The 23,380-nt window shown below is 36.8% G+C and overlaps 1 protein-coding gene across 1 annotated transcript; it reads right to left on the bottom strand.

Moving 5' to 3' along the window:
- Positions 1 to 1,179: 1,179 nt before the first annotated feature.
- On the bottom strand, positions 1,180 to 22,127 carry Vsig4 (V-set and immunoglobulin domain containing 4). Its single transcript, XM_051140950.1, is given in 9 exon segments — positions 1,180 to 1,755; positions 1,758 to 1,891; positions 2,221 to 2,242; positions 4,418 to 4,518; positions 13,577 to 13,580; positions 14,901 to 14,972; positions 15,462 to 15,524; positions 19,185 to 19,541; positions 21,985 to 22,127. Coding segments are annotated over 9 exon segments (981 nt in total). The 5' UTR covers positions 22,124 to 22,127; the 3' UTR covers positions 1,180 to 1,666.
- Positions 22,128 to 23,380: the final 1,253 nt, after the last annotated feature.

Raw genomic sequence — 23,380 nt, forward strand, 5'->3', positions numbered from 1 at the left:
TGGGGGATCTGGACTCAGAGCTGTTTCACGAAGGAAGCTGAGGTTTCTACTGGGTGGGGCCCATGTTGTGGAGGCTTGTAAGTGAGATGGAGAAGAAGAAGTCATCTCTCTTACTAGCATTTGGCAAAGAAGAAAATGCTGAAGTTTTGATCATGAACTTGGCAGCACCAGTGGGGGTGAGAAGAGGAGGACTATTTTGACTTGTGCAGTCATCTCAATGTGGGAGCGGCTCTTCTTGAAACTTGATCTATTCCTGTGCATATATGGAAAACTTAGGCAGCATGGTAGTTCTCATAAAAAGTAAGGAAGTAGATTTGACATAAAATACACAGGGGAAAAGGAAACAAGGCAAACCTGAGCCCAAATAATTTCTTTACAAGGAAGTTTCATTCAAACATACACAAATAGCTCCTTCCCTTCCTTTCCCTTCTCTTCTTCCCATTCCCTCAAAAAAGAAAGAAAGAAAAGAAAGGGGAAATGTATTACTCTTGACTCTCTTCATATTGTAAGGAGAGTTTGGGAATTAGAGAAGATAACCCATGAATATTGCAACTATCCTGAAGATTTTAGTGGCCCTGCACACATACTTTAAAAAGAAGGGAACTATTTCCTACGTATATTCATAGTTTTTTTTTTTTTGAGAAAAAAGTGAGGTTCCTTTCCAAACTTCCTGTTACCCTGAGTAGAGTCACAAAGTAGAGCTGAAAGAAAGATGGAGTGGGGAATGGATGTTATGTCGCATACTATTTAAGCAAAGATTGATTGTGTTCTAGATAGGGCTAGCCATGGTGTGAGAAGGGAGGTGGCGTGAGTTGGAAGGTGAAAGACCAACTAACCAAGAAACAAAACAACAACAACAAAACACACACACACACACACACACACACACACACACACACACACACACGAGAGAGAGAGAGACAGAGACAGAGAGAGACATAGAGAGACAGAGACACAGAGACACAGAGATAGACAGAGAGAGACAGAGAGAGATAGAGATAGAGATAGATAGATAGAGAGAGAGAGAGACAGACAGACAGACAGACAGACAGACAAACAGACAGACAGACAATAGTGTGTGCTTCCTAGGGGTGCTTACCATCTCATTTAGTCTCATTTTAATCAATTTGAGCAGGTCCTACCATGTCTTGAGGGAAGACCAACACAACTAAAGATGCTGTCATGATTAAACATTTATTAACACCAAAAGAATACTAGAGCATTAGATTCATAGTGTAGGAACAGATCTGTACCCTGGCCTGTGATGTGGTAATATCAACTAAAAGTCATCTGGCCTTAGAAAAAGAGAACTAATCCTGGACACAGGTGTTTGCCTGAGTTGCTAAGACTGAGCCACATCTGAGTTTCTGTGATGCCTGCAAGCATGACAAAGAGCCTCTAGTGCTATGGAAATTTCTCTAGTGTTTGGAGAGGAGTTGTGGAGGCCCCAGGAAGGAACACAGAAGCATCCAGGGTCAAACCCAGAAATTAGATTTCTTAAGGTGCATATAGTACATTCTTAGACAAACCCAGGATTTCCCTGTGGCTCCAGCACTGGCAGAATAGATACTTGATTGTGTAGGAAGAAAGGAAACAGGGAAGAAAGTTATGTTGAAGGGAAGAAGTGAGTAAGTCACAGACTAGACATTGACTTAGTGGGGACATTTTAGCAGATGCTATTTTCTTCAGTAGCAAGAACTTCTTAGTTTCTGGGAACTGTGCTCAACAGGGAGGAACAGCCGTTGTTCATCTGGTGGTTATTTGGTAGTCCTGGTCCAGGCTGGGGTCATCAGAATAACCATTGATCAGAGCCTGAGAATCTGGTTCATCACTTGCAATGATAGTCACCCTTGTGGTTTCTTCAGAGTTGCTTGTCTTCCTGGCACATACACTATGGACAAAGACCCAGTTACTTATAAGAAAGATGTTGGGGCTTAGATCCTGTTTTTTTTTTTCTAGTATCCTGCTTCCTACATTCTTATTTACTGAATCTCAGGATCTTGCTAATCAGGGATTGTGGAAAGAGAAAATTGGTATACCTAAATCATCTTGTGTGTTCATTGATCCAGAACACAATACGAGGGCATTTATGTTAGAGGGTAAAATATTTTCAGACCCTGAAAGACTCTGTTAGAGCCAGTTTCCAGTTTTTCTGCCAATGATCAACAGAATTGAGGACAGGGAATGGTTACTAATTAAGAAAAGAAGATGGTATCTTACCGGTTCACTTCATAGATATGCTCTAGAAAACAAGGAATAGTCAGGTCAGAAATGTATATGGGGACTGCACAAGAGCTAATCATTAAACCAGAGTACCAGTTCAAAGTCAGGGGAAGGGAACAAGAGAATTCCAAGTGTCATCCTTCTAATATTGAGAGATTTTGTCAAGGGTTCAAATACAGAGATGCAGATTTGCCAGAGAAGTGGAAAGTACACATGCCTGATTTCATTTTCTTTGGCATATCTGACTCAGAGCATCAGGTGGAAGATGTTGCTTGGTGTGAGTAAATGGAGAAAAGACTTAAATTTCACCCAGGATTCTCATCAAAGATTCTCAGAAAGTTCTGTGGGAAACTTGTTGACCATACAGCCCAGGAAACATGCATTGAATTTGGTTCCATGTCAGGGGCTACAGCCCAATAACTCAAGAAAGGGCTCAGTTGATACATATAAATCAAATATAGAAAAGTTGGTATTTCATTGAATTAATAAAATATAGGGACCCCCAACTAGATAACCATTGCCCGCTAGTGTCTGTGGAGGAGAACTGTCTTCTTGCATAGGACTAGCCTGGTAGGAAGATAGGCACTTCTGATTCCAGACTGTCCTCTAGGTGCTTAGAATCTTTCAGGGTAGCAACTGGAAATTTATGGACTAAGTTACAAGAAAGATACCAATGCTAGCTATGGGATTTTTGTTTTGTAATGACCCACATTTCCATGTTTTGTCTCTCTCACTGACTGAGAGCTTCTGTACACCAAGTCTGTGCTTTTTTGCCTTTATGTACTCTATATCTGGAATACAAACTGTTCTCAGCAACTACAGACTAAACTGAATTACTCTTCTGTCGCTTTCTCTCTTAAAGAGAAACAGAAAGCAGGAATTCTGGGATGGCAAGCTAAGAAGGGTAAAAAACTAAATCACAAAGGCATGCTGTATAAGGTTTAGTTGTCTGAATTCAGTGACTAGAAATGAGAATAAGTAGAAGGGAATTGTGTGCGGAAAAATATGCATGGAGTCATATCATAAGGAGTCTTAAAAACAAGGATATACCATGACTTTTTATTCCCTTAAGCTACTAGGAACTGAGATAGTTTGGGATATTTTAAGAGGCACATAATATGTCATTACTGTCCAGATTCAGTGAGACTATGGTGAATGTTTTCCTTCAAATGGAGCTGGTATTTGTGGCTGTTTCAGGTATTTCCACTCTTCAGTTCATTCTGATGCATCAATAGTAATGGTAACTGGCCGACATTATAGTTTATATTTGAGACCCTGGGAAAAGAGATACACAAGGCTCCCCTCGAATTGAGTGCTTGTGAGTGGAAGATGCTAAAGAAAAATAGACAGGGCAATTCTAAGCAAAATGACGTGTGAAGTGAGTATTTACTTATAACTAAGTTATTCACAGAAACAAATATTCCAATCTCCCTATGTTTTCCATACTCCTTAAATAGATCTGACAATAGTGTCTTCATCAGGCCATTGCCATGATCAAAACAATCAGGTAAATCTTAGTACCACTGCAAGGCCCAGTGAAGAAATTCATTAGGAATTCAATCTGCTGTGATTAGAAAGAAACCTTCATTCTTCCCTGTATTTCATTACCCTTAACAACATGAACTTTCCCTCGTGATGATCTACACTCATTTGCAATTTAGGCCTTTGCACTTTGGCTTGTGTGGTTTCACTTCCCTAGAATACTGTTCCTTCACACATTGTCTTCTTTCACTATGACCTAGTTCCATTTACACATGCTGAAAGGCCTTGTGGACTATTCCAGATCTGATTTTTTTATCTTCAGTATTTCTTCAATATTTTCTTCTTTATATTTTGAATCACTAATTTTTCTGCCATGTATATTATTGATAATGTCTATGTTTCAACCTGGAAATATGCATACAAATTGCAAGCAACTCGAGGGTAGCTTCTCTTACATTCTTATAAAGTGATTCATTACAAAGATAGACAGTTGTACTTGGCTGCTTACCTTGGATTTTTATATTCTGTTCCATAAGTCTTACATTATTGTTTGCAGGGACAATGAACACCTGTCTCTTTATCTCTATCATTATTCTAAAACTAGTCTTCAAGCTCCTTAGAATGTAATCATAGAGCCTTATACAGAATATAGACAAATATACTTTTGGACAGAATGAATAAACAAAAGCAACCATCCCTAGTTTTCACTTACCTTGTTGGAATGTCCTATGGCAGAACATGATATAAGCTATGGTGACAACCACTATGCAGCAAAGGGAGATGATTAAGATGATGGCAAAGAAAGGCAGTTTTCTCTTCCTAAAATATAAATAAAACTATGTGGTATTTGGTTAAAAATGAGGTCAGCCAATGGTCTTATTCACTGCTGGGCCTTGCATGTTATAACACCAACATACCAGGCAAGATGTGCCCCTTGTATGATGCCATGGTATAAGACCCATATAGGATAACTAACAGTTTTCTGATTAGAATTGAGGACTGCTCCTCAGGAAGGAATATCATTCCTGGTACTGTAACCCTAGTCAAAATCCATGGCTGAGAAGATCATAGACCCTAGAGTAGAACTTTCTATTGTTATTTTTATAAATATTCATTTTGCTATCTGAACATTTTTTCATATACTCATAGACTTAAACTTCCCTCAGTATTGGACAGAGCTTATTTTGCATTGAACAACAGTCAATGCAGAGATGAATAACTGGTGAAAGTACTGAGAAGAGACTGAGTGCTCATTCCTAAATGGTATACCTTTATCTCTCTCTCTCTTACACACACACACACACACACACACACACACACACACACACACACGGGAGGGGAGGAGGGCAAAGGGACCCAAATGACATCATGAAAAAGAAATCAGAAAGAGTAAGAGCCAGACAATGAGGAGGAGTGCCGTGAAATGCTGTTTTCTGGACACGAAAGGCCTATTGCATTCATGAATTTATAGTAGCTGGGGTTACCTGCTCAAGATTGACACACCATCAACTCAAAAGTCCTGAAAAGATGGTAGAAATGTTCTTCAGGCCCTACCCCTTACTGAAGAGCTATTGAGAATTGATAGCTTCTGGGTGAGAGATACTCATTCTTTTTTTCAGAGTGTTCCCTCAGAGACTTCCATACTCCAGCGGATGGCCCCAAACTCATGCACATCTGGGCAGCAGTAATCATATGTAATAGATTATCTAAAAAGAAGACATGAGTTTAGAATGGGGAAGGTTGCAGAGTATATGGCCAGAGTTGGAAGAGGGAAATGAGAGATGGATATGATCATATTTCATTTTAGACATGTATGAAGTTATGAAGAATGAAAATAAAAGTCTTGAATATTTTTATAATATGCCTTTTAAAAATACAATATTTAGTGGGAATGGTGGTGCATATGTTTAATCTTGACATTTGGGAGGCAGAGACAAGTAGAACTTGTGAGTCTGAGGCCAATTTGGTCTGCATTAGCCAATGCCACATAATGTATCAATAATGCAGTACTGTTTATCCAAGAATTATTAATAATGGCCGAAATGTGAAGTTTTGTAGTTAACATTCAAAAATAACATAAATAAATGCATTGTTTTACACACACACACACACACACACACACACACACACACCACCACCAATCACCAACAATACAAATATATTTGCACATAACATACATGTGAAAATTCATATGACTGCCATTGACTCTGACAAACACCCCAGGAAGAAAAAGACATCTATAAAAATACATTATTTTATTCCTTTTTAACAATACAAAATATCTCCCCTTGGTGGAGAGGCCTGATGGCACTCAAAGAAAGAATAAGCAGGCTATTAAGATGAGACTTGATAGCCTATTGACCATATAGTGGGAGAGGAGGTCCCCCTCGGTCATAGATCTAGGGGAGGAGAATAGGGTGAAAGCGGGAGGGAGGGAGGAACGGGAGGATACAAGTGATGGGATAACAATTGAGTTGTAATCTGAAAAATTAATTAAAAAAAGAATACAAAATATCTTAAAATAACACATGGCAATAGTGACTAGGAAAAGAAATCTTTTGGTGAGGAATAGACAGGTAATGTGGTTGGAAAGTATGCACATCTTTTCAGATTTTAAATATTAATTTAGCTATACATTATTCATATACTATGTTTCAGTAAATGGTTTACTAAATAAAGAAAAAGCAGCCAAATAAATTTAAAAATATTGGCCCCGGGGAAAAAGATCAAACAGAAACTCTTAAGTATCAGCCTAGAATGTCTTGATGTTCTGAGCTAGCTAGAGAGAAAAACAAAATCCCACATTCTTAAGAAAGTCTTGATAAATGTCAGAGGTACAATATTAGAACAAATTCTTGTAGACCCACTGGTTGATATTTTATTTTTTATTTTTGGCCACAGCAAGATTTCCATGCTTTGCATGGAGTCAAGACAGGAGGCTTTCACCTTCCCTTAAAGAAGAAAAAGTAGTTCTGACTCACCAGCTTTTTAGAAATGCTATATTCATGTGATCCTGGCAACTTTAAGCCATAAAGACGACTCTCTGTATATTATTCCTTGGCCACAGTGTCTAGCTTCCTCTTTTCTGAAAAATATTTCAACTCAGAAATCTGGAGCACCTTTAAGAGTTAAAATACTGTCAATCTGAAAGGATCTAGGTGAGTCAAAGAGACAAGCCTCTGGGCATTATCTTAATATGGGCATCCATAGGCTGGGATGAACTGAATAAACAAGAGCAAGCAAGCTGAACACCAGCACTCTGTTTTCTGCCAGAGGATCTGATGCAATTATCTGCTATGACTTCTCGACATGATAGAGTGGACCCTAAGCTATGAGTCCAAATAAACCTTTTCTTTCTTTCTTTCTTTGGAAGAAAATTATTATTATTATTATTATTATTATTATTATTATTTAAAATTTTTTATTATTAATTTATTCTTGTTATATCTCAATGGTTATCCCATCCTTTGTATCCTCCCATTCTTCCCTCCCTCCCATTTTCCCATTATTCCCCTCCCCTATGACTGTTCCTGAGGGGGATTACCTCCCCCTGTATATGTTCATAGGGTATCAAGTCTCTTCTTGGTAGCCTGCTATCCTTCCTCTGAGTGCCACCAGGTCTCCCCCTCCAGGGGACATGGTCAAATATGAGGCACCAGAGTTCGTGTGAAAGTTATACCCCACTCTCCACTCAACTGTGGAGAATGTTCTGTCCATTGGCTAGATATGGGTAGCGGTTTGAAGTTTACAGCTTGTATTTGGGTAGGGTTTCGATGTTACTGCACGTATTGTCCTTGGCTGGTGCCATAGTTTGAGGGGGAACCCTGGGCCCAAATCTGCCTATCATAATGTTCTTCTTGTAGGTTTCTAGGATCCTCTGGATCCTTCAACTTTGCCATTCTCCCATGCGTCTCTCATCTAGAGTCCCAATAGGATGTCAGCCCCTCTGGGGAAAAATATTTTTAAATACATTTATTTATAACACATGTATAAAACAAACTACATACAGCAGGGAGAACCATGTGACAATCATGAGTTCTATAAATGTTACATTCATAGCGGTTTGGCTATTTGTATTTGTCCAGCTTGAAGTAAACATCTTTCCTGTCTTGTTGAGTCTAAATTTCTGAACAAAATTCAATATCTATTCTATCTCAGCTCTAATAACTTAACTTCTTTATCTTGCTCTAAAAAGATCTTATCCCCTAAGCAACTAAACTTGATTATAAAACTATACTATCTGGCCTTCAATGCCCCTCAGAGACTTGAGAAGGAACAAAACTTAAATTCCTGAGTGAACCATTATTGGTCTTATCAGAGAAAAAACTAGGTGAAACTCAGGGATTTATCTCTTTTCCTTTATCTTGCATATGTAGGTAAGGAGATAGGAGCTGAAAAGAAAGAAAGGGAGACATAGGAACATAGCAGAAGGATAGAACAAAAGCTCAAGGCCTTAATTGTTACTCATAATGAAGGTTATGCCTAAGTCATTGGTATAGAATTTAGTATATTGATACAAAACATGGGCATTTAAAATATTTGTCACAAGAATATATATCCTAAGTCTAACAGATAGATATGACTTTATCAATATATGAGGTAAAATGGTTAAATAAGGTCTTCAAAAGTGTCAGAGACACACAGACTATGGCATTTAAAGATGTTTTTATAATCCTAAATTTATTTGACAACAAGACAAGTTATGGCAATACCTGGGCTGCCTCGAAGAAGATGATGATCATCAAAGAGCCTATTTATGGAGATGGCTTCAAAAGTAGCAAACCAGCCACTGGGCAAATTGTCCTCATTCCTGCCACAAACAGAATCCAGCCTAAAAACGGGTAGCTTAGATGCAGGTAGAGTCAATGGCCGTACTCTGCCAAGACAGGGTAAGTAAGTCCTCAATAGTTCCTGCCTTGTGAATAAGTCTGGCAGAGATGTTGGGCTAGAAAGCTGAAGATGAAGCTCCAACGTTATAGTGTTGGGTGACTGTTCAGGCAGTAAACCATCTAAGGCACTTTGCTCACTTTGGAAACCTTTTCTTTCTTAAGTAGCACTTGTTAGGTATTTTTGTTGCAGAAATGACTTAAGTAACCAATACAGACATAAAAATAGTAGAAGGAATACTATGAAGATTCTAGTCTTAAGTCTTTTTTACTTGCTTTTGATCATATCAGCCAGATAATGGCCCTTTCTCCATATATATTTGCTCTTAGATTCCTAGAATTATATGCAAAACAAAGAAGAATTAAGGTTAAAGGTAGAATTAAGATTTATAGTTATCTGTAGTTAAAATAGAGAGATTATTATTAATGTTTCTGATGGGCTTAATCTAATCATAAGCATTGATTTAATAGTGGATGTAGGAGATACAAGAGACGATAAGGGTTGTTGGAACAAATAAAAACAAACTTGTCATAAGTACTGCCATTTTGACTTCAGACTCCATTTTACCTAAGCTGACCACTTCCCTCTCAAAGTAACAATAGTTCCCCAAAACATCAGCTACCATCCCCCTCTCTAAGCAACACTAGTTCCTCAAAACATAATGCCTGTTCCTAATAACAGAAAAAAAAATGAAGTCCATTGCTTGGGCAAAAACACTTTCAATGTCAAGTGACAATAACGGATCACTTGGCAAATCCCTACTTCCCAAGTTCTGATTGGTAAAATTATAACTGGAACTTGGCTCAGATGCTTGCAGTTTTTATGCTTATAAACCCTGCTTCACTCTCTACTTTGGCCTTTCAGAATAAACAAGGCTCCCAAATCTTTGGTGGCCGTTATTTACCAGTAACTATGCTTTTGTGGTGTGAATAGTAAAAGATTTTGCTGTTTCACAAGCCCACTGCCATTTTCTCTGCCCTTCTCATGGCATACAATGGACACAGTGTAACAGGGTCAGAGGGAGATTTGAAGGCATTATACTGCTAATATTAAAAATAGATGAAAGAGGTCATGAGCTGAGGAATGTGGGTAGCTTCTACCTAGTAGAAAATATCAGGGAATGAATCTTTTCACAAAGCTTCCAGAACAAATATAGTGCTTCTGGCACCATATTTTAGCTCCCTAATAATTATGTCAGACTTTTCATAACAAATGCATAGGATAACATATTTCTGTCATTTTAATATACAAAATTTCAAGTAAGACTTTACGTCAGTCATGGAAAAGTTAATACGGTGACTTTAGTCAAATCACTAACTGTCACTGGAGTTTAGTTTCCTCATAACTTAAATGGCAAGTTTTAATGATATCCAATGCACATCTTTATTTACTTTCATTTAGTTATAATCAGCATTCAAAATAACATATTCATCATACTTTATTTTCATTGATTTCTTTTCTCCATCACTGCCTGTTGTCTTCTTGCTGCTTGTATCCTTCTTCCAGTAGTTCCCATTTCAACTTCCCTCCTCACTTATTTCCTTAAAACTAGGTTTTATTTGAAGGGGCATGAAGAAGATGGCTCAGTTGTTGATATACTTGGTGTATAAGGAAAACTACACTTCACATCCCCATTACCCGCATAAAATTGGACATAGTCATGAGAAAATGTAACCACAGTGTTCAGAGACAGAGACAGGTAAATCCTGCACCCTTGTTGGCCAACCAGTCTAGCCAAGATGGTAAGCTATAGGCCAGTGAGAGACTCTGTCTCAAAAAATAAGATAGAAAACAATAGAAGAAGCATCTAAGGAAGATCTTTGGTCTCCACAAAAGCACACACAGGCAAGTATGTACACACACATGCACATTATAACACACACACACACACACACACACACACACACACACATACTTTTTCCTTCTAATTGGCCTTTTTCTAGTTTCATGGCTTATTCATACAAAAATACACATGCATTAAAATTAGAAGCTAGAGTCTACATATAAGGAAAAACCCCCTTCAGCATTTGTGTTTTTGAACCTAGATTACTTAAGTTAATTTTTCCAGTTTTATATATTTTCCTGACATTTCATGTTTTTCTTTATGGCTGAATAAAATTGCACTTGTCATATATAACATATTTCCCTTGTCCATTAATCTGTTGGTGGCTATTTAGGCTAATTATATTTCTTGTTGTTGTGAAAAGAGCAGCAGTGAACATGAACGTGCAAATATCTCCATGGTAGAACATTAAGTCTTTTGGTATATGCCTTCGAGTGTGAATGGGAAATTTTTTTCTCATTTCATTCTTAGCAAGCTCATTGTTGGTATATATAAAAATATTGATTTTATATGTTGATTGTGTATCCTGAAACTTTATTATGAACACAATATTTAATAAAACTGGAGATTATTTCATTTCATAGAGAATGCTCTAAGTTTTGCTACATAGTATAATGTTGGCTCGAGATTTTTCATATGTAGCATTTACTTATGTTGAGGTATGTTCCACATATTCCTACTTTCTTTTGAACTTTTATCAAGAATTCATGTAGAATTTTATCAAATGCATTCTCTGTATCTGTGCAGATAATAAGCTAAGATGGCAGTCAAACTAGGCATTGTTTTCCACATGGTACTGACTTTGAAGGAATGAAGGATGCAAAGGTTATGAATTTTTCCTCTGGTTTCAGATAGCCTCTAAGATTATGCAAAGTGAGGCAGAAAAAGTCCATCCATGAAGGTCCTGAGAGGTCAAGTGGCCCTGAAAGGCCACTGTAGACAGAGAATGGAAACAGCCTGACAAGAAATGGTGTTGTGGGCAGGAAAATCAGAGAGGTGGAGCCAAGAAAGTTCATTGACATCAGATATGGAGCTATGGAACTATAGGCTTTTGGAGTTCGTTATTCTGGGTTTCAGTTTTTCTTTGATCTAGTATTTCCTTACTATTCCTCATTTCTCACTTTTATAATGGCAATACATATGTTCTATTGTATTTTAGGTGTAACTCCTCTTTGTTTTTACAGGGCATTACAACTAAGAGATTACGTTTCAGAAGAGACTTTGAACTTTTAAATAGTGTGCTGACTGTGCAAGACAATGGGGACCTTGGAAGTTGGAACAAATGTATTTTGCATCCTGATGTGGCCAACAGACCATTAAGGCTAGGGAGCAGAATGTGCTCACTTGAATGAGGTATTGCCCATGAGCCTTGGGAATTGGAATAATTGTTTCTCCGTTGGTTGCTATTTGGGGAATATTAGAAGGTGTGGTCTTATTAGAGGAAGTATGACACTGGGTGTGGGCTTTGTGGCTTCAAAAGCCATATGCTACTTCCAGTTTACTCTCTTGGCTTCTTGTTTGTGGTTGGACTGATGTGCTCTAAATTGCTGGCTACCTACTACCTGTTCCATGCCACCACCATGGACTCTAACCCTTTAAAATTGTAACCTCAAACTAAACTCTTCTTTCTGTAAGTTACCTTGGTCATACTGTTTTGTTATAACAATAGAAAAGTAACTAATACACAACTCAAGGCTCTAGAGATACAAGAGGTCAATCCCAAATGCAGTTTACAACAAAAAATGATAAAGACTAGGAATTGAAATAAATGAAACAAAGATTGAAAGAACAATATACATAGAGTTAACATAGAGTTGATTTTTCAAAGTAGATTAACAAATTCCCAGGCCAAGCAAACCAAAAGCAAGAGAAAGAAGTCTCAAATTAATAAAATTAAAGATGAAAGGAAGTTGTTAAAATAGACTTCAATGAAGTCAGGAGGATCATTGGAGGATAATTGAACATTTTATATAAAAACTGGAAAGCTTTAAGAAACAGCTTCATTTCTAAACACAAATGACTTATTGCAATAGTTATTTTTCTGTTGCTGTGATAAAATACTATGACTGACAGCAACTCTCAGAATGAGGAGTTTAATTTGGCTTATGGTTCCAGATGGATAAGAGACTCACATGGCAGGAAGCACACAACAAACATGGACATAGCAGCAAGAGCAAGAAGCTGAGAGATCTCATCCTTCAACATCAAACACAAAACAGATAAATTCAGAACTGAGTGAGGCCATTAACTTCTAAAGGATACCCCCACAAAAGCCACACATCTCTCTAAACAGTGCCATCAGTTGGGGACCAAAATGTCAAATAATGAATATAGGGTCACATTCCACTCTTTGATCCTGTTGTGTTTATGGCACATCTTAATATAAAATTCACTTAATCAAACTTAAATTCTTCACAATATGTGACAGTCTCAAAACTATTTAAATGTCTCTTCTGAGACTCCAGCAATTTCTTAACTGTATCCTCCTGTAAAACCAAAAGCATATCACATATATCCAACATAAAATGGCATAGAATACACGTTACCATTACAAAAGGGAGGACGGGAGCATAGTGAGAAAATAATGATCCAAAGACTAAAACCTAGCAGGACCAACACCAAATTATGTAGCCTTGTTTCTGATGTCACAGGGGTTATATGACTCTGTCACTACTTGTTTGCTGCCTTCAGCAGGCATTTCTTTTTTGGGCTGTTACCATTCTCTATTTGCAGCACTCTTTACAGATGTTTCATGGATCTAGCATCACTTACATTTTGCGGTATCCAAAACAATCCAAGTTTCACTCTTACAGTGTTACACAATGTGCTCTTGGGGAATGTTGTTTTATTAGGCTATTCATATAGGGACTGCCCTGCCACCCATTTCTTAGTCTCAGTGGCTTTTATTCTTAATCAATTCTAAGATATAACTTTGTAGACTATATCTATCTTAGTTGACAGTGATTATTTTCACTTCTTCACTCCTCTTAAATCTCTGCTACATTTCTATTGTATCCATTCCTTTACTACCATGATCCTTATGAGTAGCACAGTGATCTTTTCCCAAATTCAATGGAATTGCATATCCTTGGTTACAATATATCATTTTAAAGCACTTCTGTATCAAAGCCCTAGTATAACTTACCTTCCAAAGAGGATTTAAGTGGATTAGAAGAGGTTGTAAGTGGATTAGAAGAGTCTACAAGGAAAAAAATGATTATTTTCAGAGCTAAAAATTATCATTCTATGCTTTCCTGGATTTTAGTGTTACTGATGAAAGATCTGATGTTATGCTGACATTCATGCCTCTGTCTGTGTCTTGGCATCTTCCCTGTACATGTTTTAGTTAGTACTTTATTTGACTGTGTATTTCTTTTAATACTTTTGGAAAATTCTTGGCTATAATATCATTGAATATATTATCTAAGCATTTTTACTGTTTCTGAGACTTTTGACTTATCTACTTCTCCTTCTTCTATTCCTAAGTTTGGTCCCCTAAATATGTCCATGACTTCTCAAATATTTTAGACATGTAAATTATTTCTTTATGTATATTCTTATGCATTATTTTCTTTACCTTGTCATCCATCCTTGAAATTCATTCTTCTGCCTGGCCTTATCTGTTCATGATGCTTCATGTTGTGTTTTTTATTTTCTTTAGTAATGGAGCATTTACCTAGCATGTTTGAGAAATTCAATACCCAGTACCCCAAAAAAGTATGTCTTCAATGATACAAAGCCAGAACATGAAACAATGAGTAATAGTTATGAAACTATTTCACACCAAATAATCACAACATATAGTTGATAGAACCTGGAGCCATAGATATTCTGTGGTATATCTAGAATTAACAATTGGTTACATGACTGTGAAATTATCTGTAGAGGTCTAATAGGTGGCTTACAGCAGCCCAGGTGATATTTGAGATTTTATTGTTGAAGGGTAGTAGGTAGTTATTAATGTGAAAGAAGTTCATTATTTTAGGAGTTAATTTACGCATGTCAGTGCATATTAGCTATCAGTTTGTGATGACACACAGAATATTTTCTCTTTGATATTTTTTTTCTCTTTGAGATTTTAATCCCTGAGTTCCTGACTTGGGAATCTTTGAGAGTTTTCAGGAAATAAATTAGCTGTGAACTGCTGCAAAGGCCTTTGTCAAGAATTAAAGTAGCATAGTACTCCTTTGATCTTTATTCCATTACCTGACTCTTTACAAGGGCTTGCTGAGTTGATAGTCATATATATGCAATTTTGAGAAGTATATTGCTATAGCATCAGGAAACAAAGTAAGAATACAGACTTTTTCCTTCTTGTGTCTTTATCTTTCCCTTTCTATCCCATCTTCCTAATTCAGCTCCTGGCTCATCATTGATGGTTTGTGGACTTGAATTCTACTTAGAGAGTTTATGAGTCACAAAGTTCAGGGTCAAAGAAAGATGGAATTCCTAATGTTACTCTTACCTGGGCCAGAAGTGGTCTCCTCAAGTTTTCCATTAGTGGTCAGGTCAGAGGCTGAATTCATTGTAGTTGTTCCTATGGGAACAGAGAATTCAGGTCAGAGGACTCTCTTGCACTAAAGAGCTGTGAGGGTAGGCCATGATGGGAAGGACTTGATATCTTTGCTGGAGATCTCTTCTGAGTTTCTAGTGTGTCTAACCACATCATTGATCTATATTGTACTATGAGGTGAAACATCTCTCTTTCTTACTATAAAGTGTGGTCAGTGGAAACAAGTTATACAAAGAAATAATATGCTGAAATATACATAGTAAATCAGGTCAGGAAAAATGTGTCATAATATGTTTTTTTCATTGTTTTCACAAAGAAAAATATATATTTGTGATTCTACTTCTTCACGCTCCTTAAATCTTTGCTACATTTATTTTGTATCCATTTCTTTATTACCATTGTCTCTCTGAGTAACACAGTAATCTCTTTGCTGAAATTCAGTGGACTTGTACACCCTTGGTTTCCACATACCATTTTTAGGCACTTCTGTATCAATGCCCTAGTATAACTTACCTTGCAAAAAGAAATGCACGGTTGTAAGTGCTTCAGTATTGATTTTAGGTGTATTAGAGGGGTCTACAAGGAAAAAAAGAAGCCTGGTTAATGATTCTGATACCCTTAGATAAATAGTTGAAGACACTAGCAAAATTAGGACTTAGGTAAACACAGATTCATGGTTAAGTATCTCAACCCTCCACTCATAATGCTGGGAACTTCTATTGCCTGTTCATCATTCTTCACACATCACCCCAAGGTAGGACTCATAAGTGAAGGCTTATAGACTTTCATGGAACCTATACCTAAAGTTGAGAAGGTCTTAAAATTTGGTCTTCACTGACTTTTTTTTTTTAAATTTTATTTTATTTTATTTATTTTATTTTATTTTTTTTTCATTTTTTATTAATTTATTCTTATTACATCTCAATGTTTATCCCATCCCTTGTATCCTCCCATTTCTCCCCCCCCCATTTTCCCATTATTCCCCTCCCCTATGACTGTTCCTGAGGGGGATTACGTCCCCCTATATATTCTCATAGGGTATCAAGTCTCTTCTTGGCTACACTGACTTTTAAATAAAATATAATGATTCATTCTTGATAAATACCTTAGAAGTCTAACAAAGGAAATGTTAGTGTGTAACTTCAATGAAAATGGTGACATAATGACTTTAAAAAATTTACCCCCTCAAAGAAATAAAGGCATAATTGAAATATTTTGATATTGTCATTTTCCCAGAATTTTGGAAATTGGTTCATCAGAATTTATGGTGCATTTATGGAAGAGAAACAGCCCAGTTTTGATAATAATGTGAATCTTTATGGAATTTAAACTTTCCTCATAGGTAACAAAACTTAATACCCTGTTCCGGGTGCAAGAATAAGCAGTTCATTATGAAAATATTATTATTATTTGACCTATTTAATAATTTCATGAAAAAAAATTCTCCAAAGACTTATTTCATTTAGTACCTGTACTAAAAGTCTTTCCCTATTGCTAGGAAAATATTTGTCACAAGAAGCCTACGGCAATAGATAACAGTTTGAAGAAAGAAGAGACTAACCAAGAATTTTAAAAGGAATTGTACACAGATGAGATATTCCCAGGAAGTTTGAAAGTCTTACAACTTCCCATAATCAAGGGTGTCATATCCTTTCATAAAGTCTTACGCATATTCAGAAAAAATATAAGAAAAACATAAGGTCACACTTATGGTTAACCTCAAGGTTTCATATTAGCATAAAATAAACAATGTGCCATAATTCTAAACTGGCTACATGTTGATATCATATGTAAATAAGCAACATAATTCTTTGGCAAATAATACATGATTTATTTTCACCTGACAATTAAGAAAATCTCTATCCAGCTATCAGCTGACCTCTAAGCTAATCAAATAGTAAATTCAGTGGGTATTCATGACAATGAATACACAGGACTATACAAAAGTCCCCAATAATTGAATGAACAAACAAAATTAAGTAAGCAGAACATGTATTTGTTGTCCCAACTACAAGTATGAATTTAGCTTGGGTAGCATAGAAAACCCCATCTAAAACACACAGACACAGACACACACACACACACACACACACACACACACACACACACACACACACACCACAAACAAAACCCCCAAATGAAAATGGAGGAAAATAATGATTGGGAGAACATTCTCTAGTAGAGTAGATGCATAAGAACTGTCAAAAGGCATTCTTTAAGCTAAAATAAAAGGGCAGTGGATGATATCTAAAACTAATACAAAGAAATAAAAAGGACCAGTACAGGTAATTACATGAGCAAGTCTTGAATCTAAACCTGCTTTTCCAATCTGACTTAAAAAAAAAAAAACACTTTACAAAACAATAATGCAAAATCAATACTCATAAAATTATAATACACTAAGATGTAATTTGTAGTGATGATAGAATTAAAGGATAAGAAATTGAGCTTTATAGAAACAGCCTTTTGTATATTATGAAATTAAATAGGAATAAATCTAATAAACTAAGAATTGATGATATTCTACAGACAAAAAGTAATGAAAATACTTAGTAAATGTCTTAGTTAAGATTTCTATTGTGATGATAAATCATAATGTTGCAAAGCAACTTGAGGCAGAAAGGGTTTATTTCAGGGATTCAGGATAGGAACCTAAAGGCACGAACTGAAGCAGCAGCCATGGAGGAATTTTGCTTACTTACTCAGCCTGCTTTCTTATAGCACCTAGGACCACCAACCCAGAAGGTGGCACTGCCTATGGAGAACTGGATCCTCTCAAACCAATCATTAGACAGGAAAATACAGCATAGTCTTGCCCACATGCCAGTCTAATAGAGACATATTTTTTCAGTTGAGGTGGCCTCATCCAAAATGACTATATTGTATGATGTTGACAAAAAACTAGCCAGCATAGTAGTAAACTAAACAATAATTGAACTATATAATACACTAGAAATTATCTATTAAATATCAAAGGTAGAAGCAATGGAGGAATAAAGAAATAAACATAAAGGATAAAGTCTACAAATAGAAAACTGGTAGACACAAATCATACTTTATTAATAATTAGATCAACTTGGGTAGAAAAGCTCAGGTTTAAAGGCAGAGTCTCAGATTATCACATCTATCTATATCTAACTATGTAATATACTTGCTTAGTGCCTACAGGGGGGAAAAGGTTTTAAAGTGAAAGAATGTCAAAAGATGTACCAAGCAGTCATTAGCCAAGATATAGGTAGAATGACTATACTAATATAAGAAAAATTAAGGGTGAGAAATTTTTTTTTTTACTAAGTACAAAGAAGAACAATTTGAAATCCTAAAAATTAATTTTTTTGTAAAGGAGAAAATTCACCTACAAATATATGCTGAAAAAAAGAGAGCACCCAAAATTCATGAAGAAATAATTAGTAGAATTGGAAGGCGATATAATTAATTTACTACTAACAATTTGAATTCAATATCCCACTTCAAATGATGTGTATAACAACTAGAAAGAAGACTTTTAAGGAGGTTTAGGTGTGAATAACACCATTAACCAACAGTGGCATATATAGAACATTTGATATAATAACAGCAGAGTAGATACTATTACCAACTACACATGGAACATTGTTTGGAAAAGACCATTATTTTGTGTGAAAAACAAATCTCAGTAAATTGAAATCATATCTGAAACAATAAACATCTTCTCCAACGGAATGAATAAAACTAGAAGGAAGGCCTCCAGTGTTGGCTCAGGGATTAAGAGGTCTTTTTGCTGTTGCAGAGGACCTGGTTTTGTTTTTCCAGCTGTTGACACAACCTCCCAAGCAAAAGGGGTTAAAAGATTGAGCAAGGAATGGCCAGCAAGGCCAGCTGCTGCAGAGAGTTGCATATGGTTGGAAGTAAATGGATAATTTGGGCTTTTGTTATGTAGAGGATAATGCCGATTTCAGTTTGCAGAGTTTTGTGGTAAATTGGAAAGTACAGCAGGTGGGAACTACCTATCTCAGAAAGACCTGTGAATATAGGAGAGATGGGGCAGCATTTTAAAAGACAATGCAATTATATTTCCCAACACCTTACATTTCTAATAAAGTGATGACTTCAAACTTCCTGTGATTAGCTCATCTAATTAGAGAGAACATATGTACATAGAAAGCAAGACCTCCCAATTTTTCAGAGGTGTCTAGGATTGCACTACTCTATTGTGTCTTTGTTTACCAATGCATTTCTACTCTCAAGGTGACTCACATTTCTTAACACGAAGCTCAATAATCTTATATCTCATCACTTGGCTTCCTTCAGGAGTCTGCCAGGTGACCTCACATGTGTAGCGGTTCCTGTCATCCATCTGTAGGGTATTCAGCTGGAGAGACACATCCCCTGGAACGTTGTGGCTCACTTTCAGGCGGCCTCTGTATTTTGCCTGCTGGATATGGTCTCCTGTGGAGTCACGCAGGAAGATGGTGACTGGGTCAGAGCCACGTTGTACAAGCCATTTCACCGAAACTTGACTGTAGCCTCTCAGGGGATCATATATGCACTGAATTTTCACATCCTGTTTCCAGATCCCTATCACACTCTCTGGGGTTTTTAGGATGGGATGGCCTAAAGACAGGGAACAAAGAAAAAGAAACACAGACAAGTTCACCTGAGGGAGAGTGTAACTGACAGGCTTAATAGGTTTCTGAGAAACAGCCTTCCTCCAAATCACACTTTCATCATTTCTGGGTTCTTCTCTTCTGTTACCTTTCCCATCAATCCTGTCAGCCTATAGGATGAAGTCCTTACCATTCTTTAGCTCTAGTGGTTTCAGGCCCCCTTTATGTCACTGTCTTGACAGGAAATGATGCTTACTAAGTCACTTCCATCATAAAGGAGCAATTTTTTCCAAGTATTATGTGGAGAGTTAGGATAGACTAATCTTTAGGGATTCTATGATAGTTTACATGCCCATAATGTTTTCTTTTACTATTTTCAAATGAGATTTAGGGAGAAAAATGGTGAATAGTGAAAACTGAAATGCATTCTTTTGTGCAGATTGATGCTTGAAACAGCCATTTTCTATATTATCTTTTCTTGCTCACTCAAGAGAAAGGCTTAGTGATTTGGACATAAACTCAAGTTATTTTCTGGAAGGGTGAAAGAGACAAGCAATAGGAAACATAGAGTGAAGCAAAAATCCTGGAGTAGATTCTTATTTAACTCAACCATTAGCTATTAGGTTTGAAACTTGTAGTTTGTAAATAAGCCCAGCTGTTTTTTGTCCTTATTTCTTTTTCCTTTTTTCCCATTTCTTTTAGTTATTACCAGAAAGATATTGGAAAATTATATCCTGAGGGAGAAATGATTTCATCCAAGCTTGATCTGGAGAAGAAATTTCTAGAGCTGGTTGTGCTAGTTACTGTGGTAGAAACAAAGGCAATTGCTTCTTGATGGGCTAGGGATGGGAGCCCAGAGGCAAAAAAGATGGGGAATCCATTGCATTTTATTAGAATTTTTCATATGTAAGTTAAATCTTGATGAATTTATATTTTATTCAACTGTGGACAGGGGCTGCATTTAGGCAATGTCTTTCCTGGTAGATGTAGTTTCAAAATGTAAGGTATTACTGAATAAACCTTTTTTATTTAGTACATATTTTAGTGAAGCAGGTAGAATATGATGCCTTGTTGATGGAGTGAAGTTATGCTATCCATCTTCCAGCACATACTGCTAAGAGCCAGAGCTTCTGTTGATGGGGACTCTGAAGGGAATCTATGGCTTTTGCCCTCACCAGGAGCTCCTGGAACATTCATGGCATATATTAACCATTAAACAGCGAACTTCAGTAAAGAAAAAGATTAAGTAACATAATTCAATATTTCTAGATACTTCAAATTATGATTGACCCAATCTCGCCCTGTAGGAAGATGAAACAAGCAGAAATTCAGCAAGAACCTCTTTATCTTATACTGAGTCTTAGTTATTACTTGTACCTTGTTTCCTGAAAAGACATTTTATTTCCTTGAATTGTAAATGAGTGTGCATGAAGATTCACATGAATAAAGCTACTATGAGGTCACCCAGCCTTTGCTGGGATGTGTATCTCGAATTCCGGCATACAGATCCTACAACTGGCTTACTATGTCCATAGGGAAGTGAATTATCCCAGCAGCAAGTATTATAGCAAATCCTTTAGTTGTTAAAGTTAGAGATGGTTAGCTTATAGAATAGGAGAGTTAAGGGAACACAGATTTCTCCTTTCTCCAGATGTTTGAAGTGTTGATATGGGAAAAGGAAGAATAGGTGTTCTGGGTTGATCTAAAGAAGCCCTTGGGTGGAAATAACAGAGAAGTGGATTTAGAATAACACAGTACTATTTGGAAATGCTCTTGGATAGAGTCTGGAGGAAATCAGGAAGTGTCTGTTCCCTACAACTGCATGAATAGCAAATTCTGAGCATTTGTAATTTATTCTAATTGGTAGTACATGCTACTTTTATTTATTTATTTAGAAACTGAGTCTCTCCATGTAGCTAAAAATAGCCTGGAACTTTCTATATAGACCAAAGTTTCTTTGACCTCATAGAGATCAGAGTGCTTCTACCTCCCAAGTAGTGAGATTAAAGGTATGCTCTCCCCATTCCCTGGCTATGTTATTTATAAGGTGACTCCCATTTATTAAATGATATTCATTCATTAGGAAGCTGTATATTGTAGCAAGAATCAAAGTTTGGAAATAAGAAGTTAGTCATAATTGTAGAATTCAAGGGAAAAAGAATACAGGAAGTTTGGGTGAAATTGGAGACTTCTGACATCCCTGAAATACTAGAAAATCATGCAGATACTTGCCAAGAGAACCTTTTCAATTTCTACCCAAGGCGGCTTCTGGAACTTTTACGAGACTTCAATGACTTCTTTCCCTTCTGCCCAAAGTTCAGAAAGCCTGTAGAATTGCCTGTAACTATGACTGTCCATTAGGAACATGATTTTCTCAGTAAAGACTTAGCATCAAATCCCACATTCTCTGCCAAAGGAAGAGACAGTCAGGCATCAATATGTTTCCTTACCATAGGTGAGAGCTATTAACTGGCCCAGGAACAGCAGTCCAAATGAGATCTTCATCCTGTGTGAAGGCACGTCAGTTCTTTCTTCCATCCTCCTGCTGCTGAAGAGATTGGAAATGCTGGTGACTTCAAGTTCATGCATTACTTCTCGATTTTTTTTTCAAAATTCTGGTCTTATCACACATTCCCACTAACTTCCGTATATTGGAGTAGTCACAAGGAGTTCTTCCTTTCACCCAGCCTAAGGTTAGAGATTTCAGGGTGAAACAGTTCCTCTACTCTGCTAGGACTTGACTTTCTTTGGGACCAGTAGTGCTCTCCAGTGTTTAATGTCCCAGAATTTTGAGTCTGCTTATTCCAGTACCGGGATGTTTTTCTTTCCAATAGGTCCATGGAAGATAAATTATTTGTTCTGGCATATGCAATTTTCATCAGTTGTACTATTAACTCCCCTGGCACAGTGTGTGAGGCAAGGCACCTGAGTGCTTCATAATATAAGTTTAGTGTATTAGAAGGCTTTCTACACATAAAACTTTAGTAATTGTCAAGGCTAGGGGATACACTTGTTGCTGGACACTTGGGAGGTAGAGGCAGACGCAGGCGGATCTCTGTGAGTTCAAGGGCAGCCTGGTCTACAAAGTGAGCTCCAAGACAGTCAAAATTACACAAAGAAACCTTGTCTCAAAATACACACACACACACACACACACACACACATGCACACACACACGCACGCATGCACGCACGCAAACGCACATGCATATGCATGTGCAAAGGAAAAGAAAAAGAAAAAGAAAAAGAGAGCTATATTTGTTATGGGAGGGTGTCCCATATTTCACAATGGCAAAGTTTGTTGACTGAATTTGCCAATAGCTCCGTCTCTGATGACAATAAATGATTCATTTTAATGAATATTCCTCATGATGATTTTGCAAAGGCATCTACTTTTTATTTCTTTTAAGAGAAAGACAAGCCCTATTTGTAGTGTGCTGGGCTTAATAGGGGCATGTTTTATTAGGTTGAAAATTTTAATTGATTTCATATTTATACAAGACAATGAAAACTTGCTCCCTAAGTTGCTTCCCAGTTGCTTCAAAAACCACCCCTTTTCACAGACAACAGAGTGACAGTAATTTCATCCATCTAATTATAGGTTTTGAATGACCTTCAGTCAGCTAAGCTTTGAAAGTGTAAGCAATTCAAAAAACAGAAATTAATGCTTCACTGTGCATAATGTCTGTCTACCATTTGTTTCCTTTTTTATTGGACGGATGTAAGAGGTCATGGATAGAGACTTGTGCAGCAAAGAAGGATGAAAGTCCATGGAAAGACATGCTTGCTAAGAGATAGATACAGATGGTGAACAAAGGATAAAATGAAACCCTACTATCATATGGGA

This window comes from Acomys russatus, chromosome X (genome assembly GCF_903995435.1).
Source record: "Acomys russatus chromosome X, mAcoRus1.1, whole genome shotgun sequence".
Classification (NCBI taxonomy): Eukaryota; Metazoa; Chordata; class Mammalia; order Rodentia; family Muridae; genus Acomys; species Acomys russatus.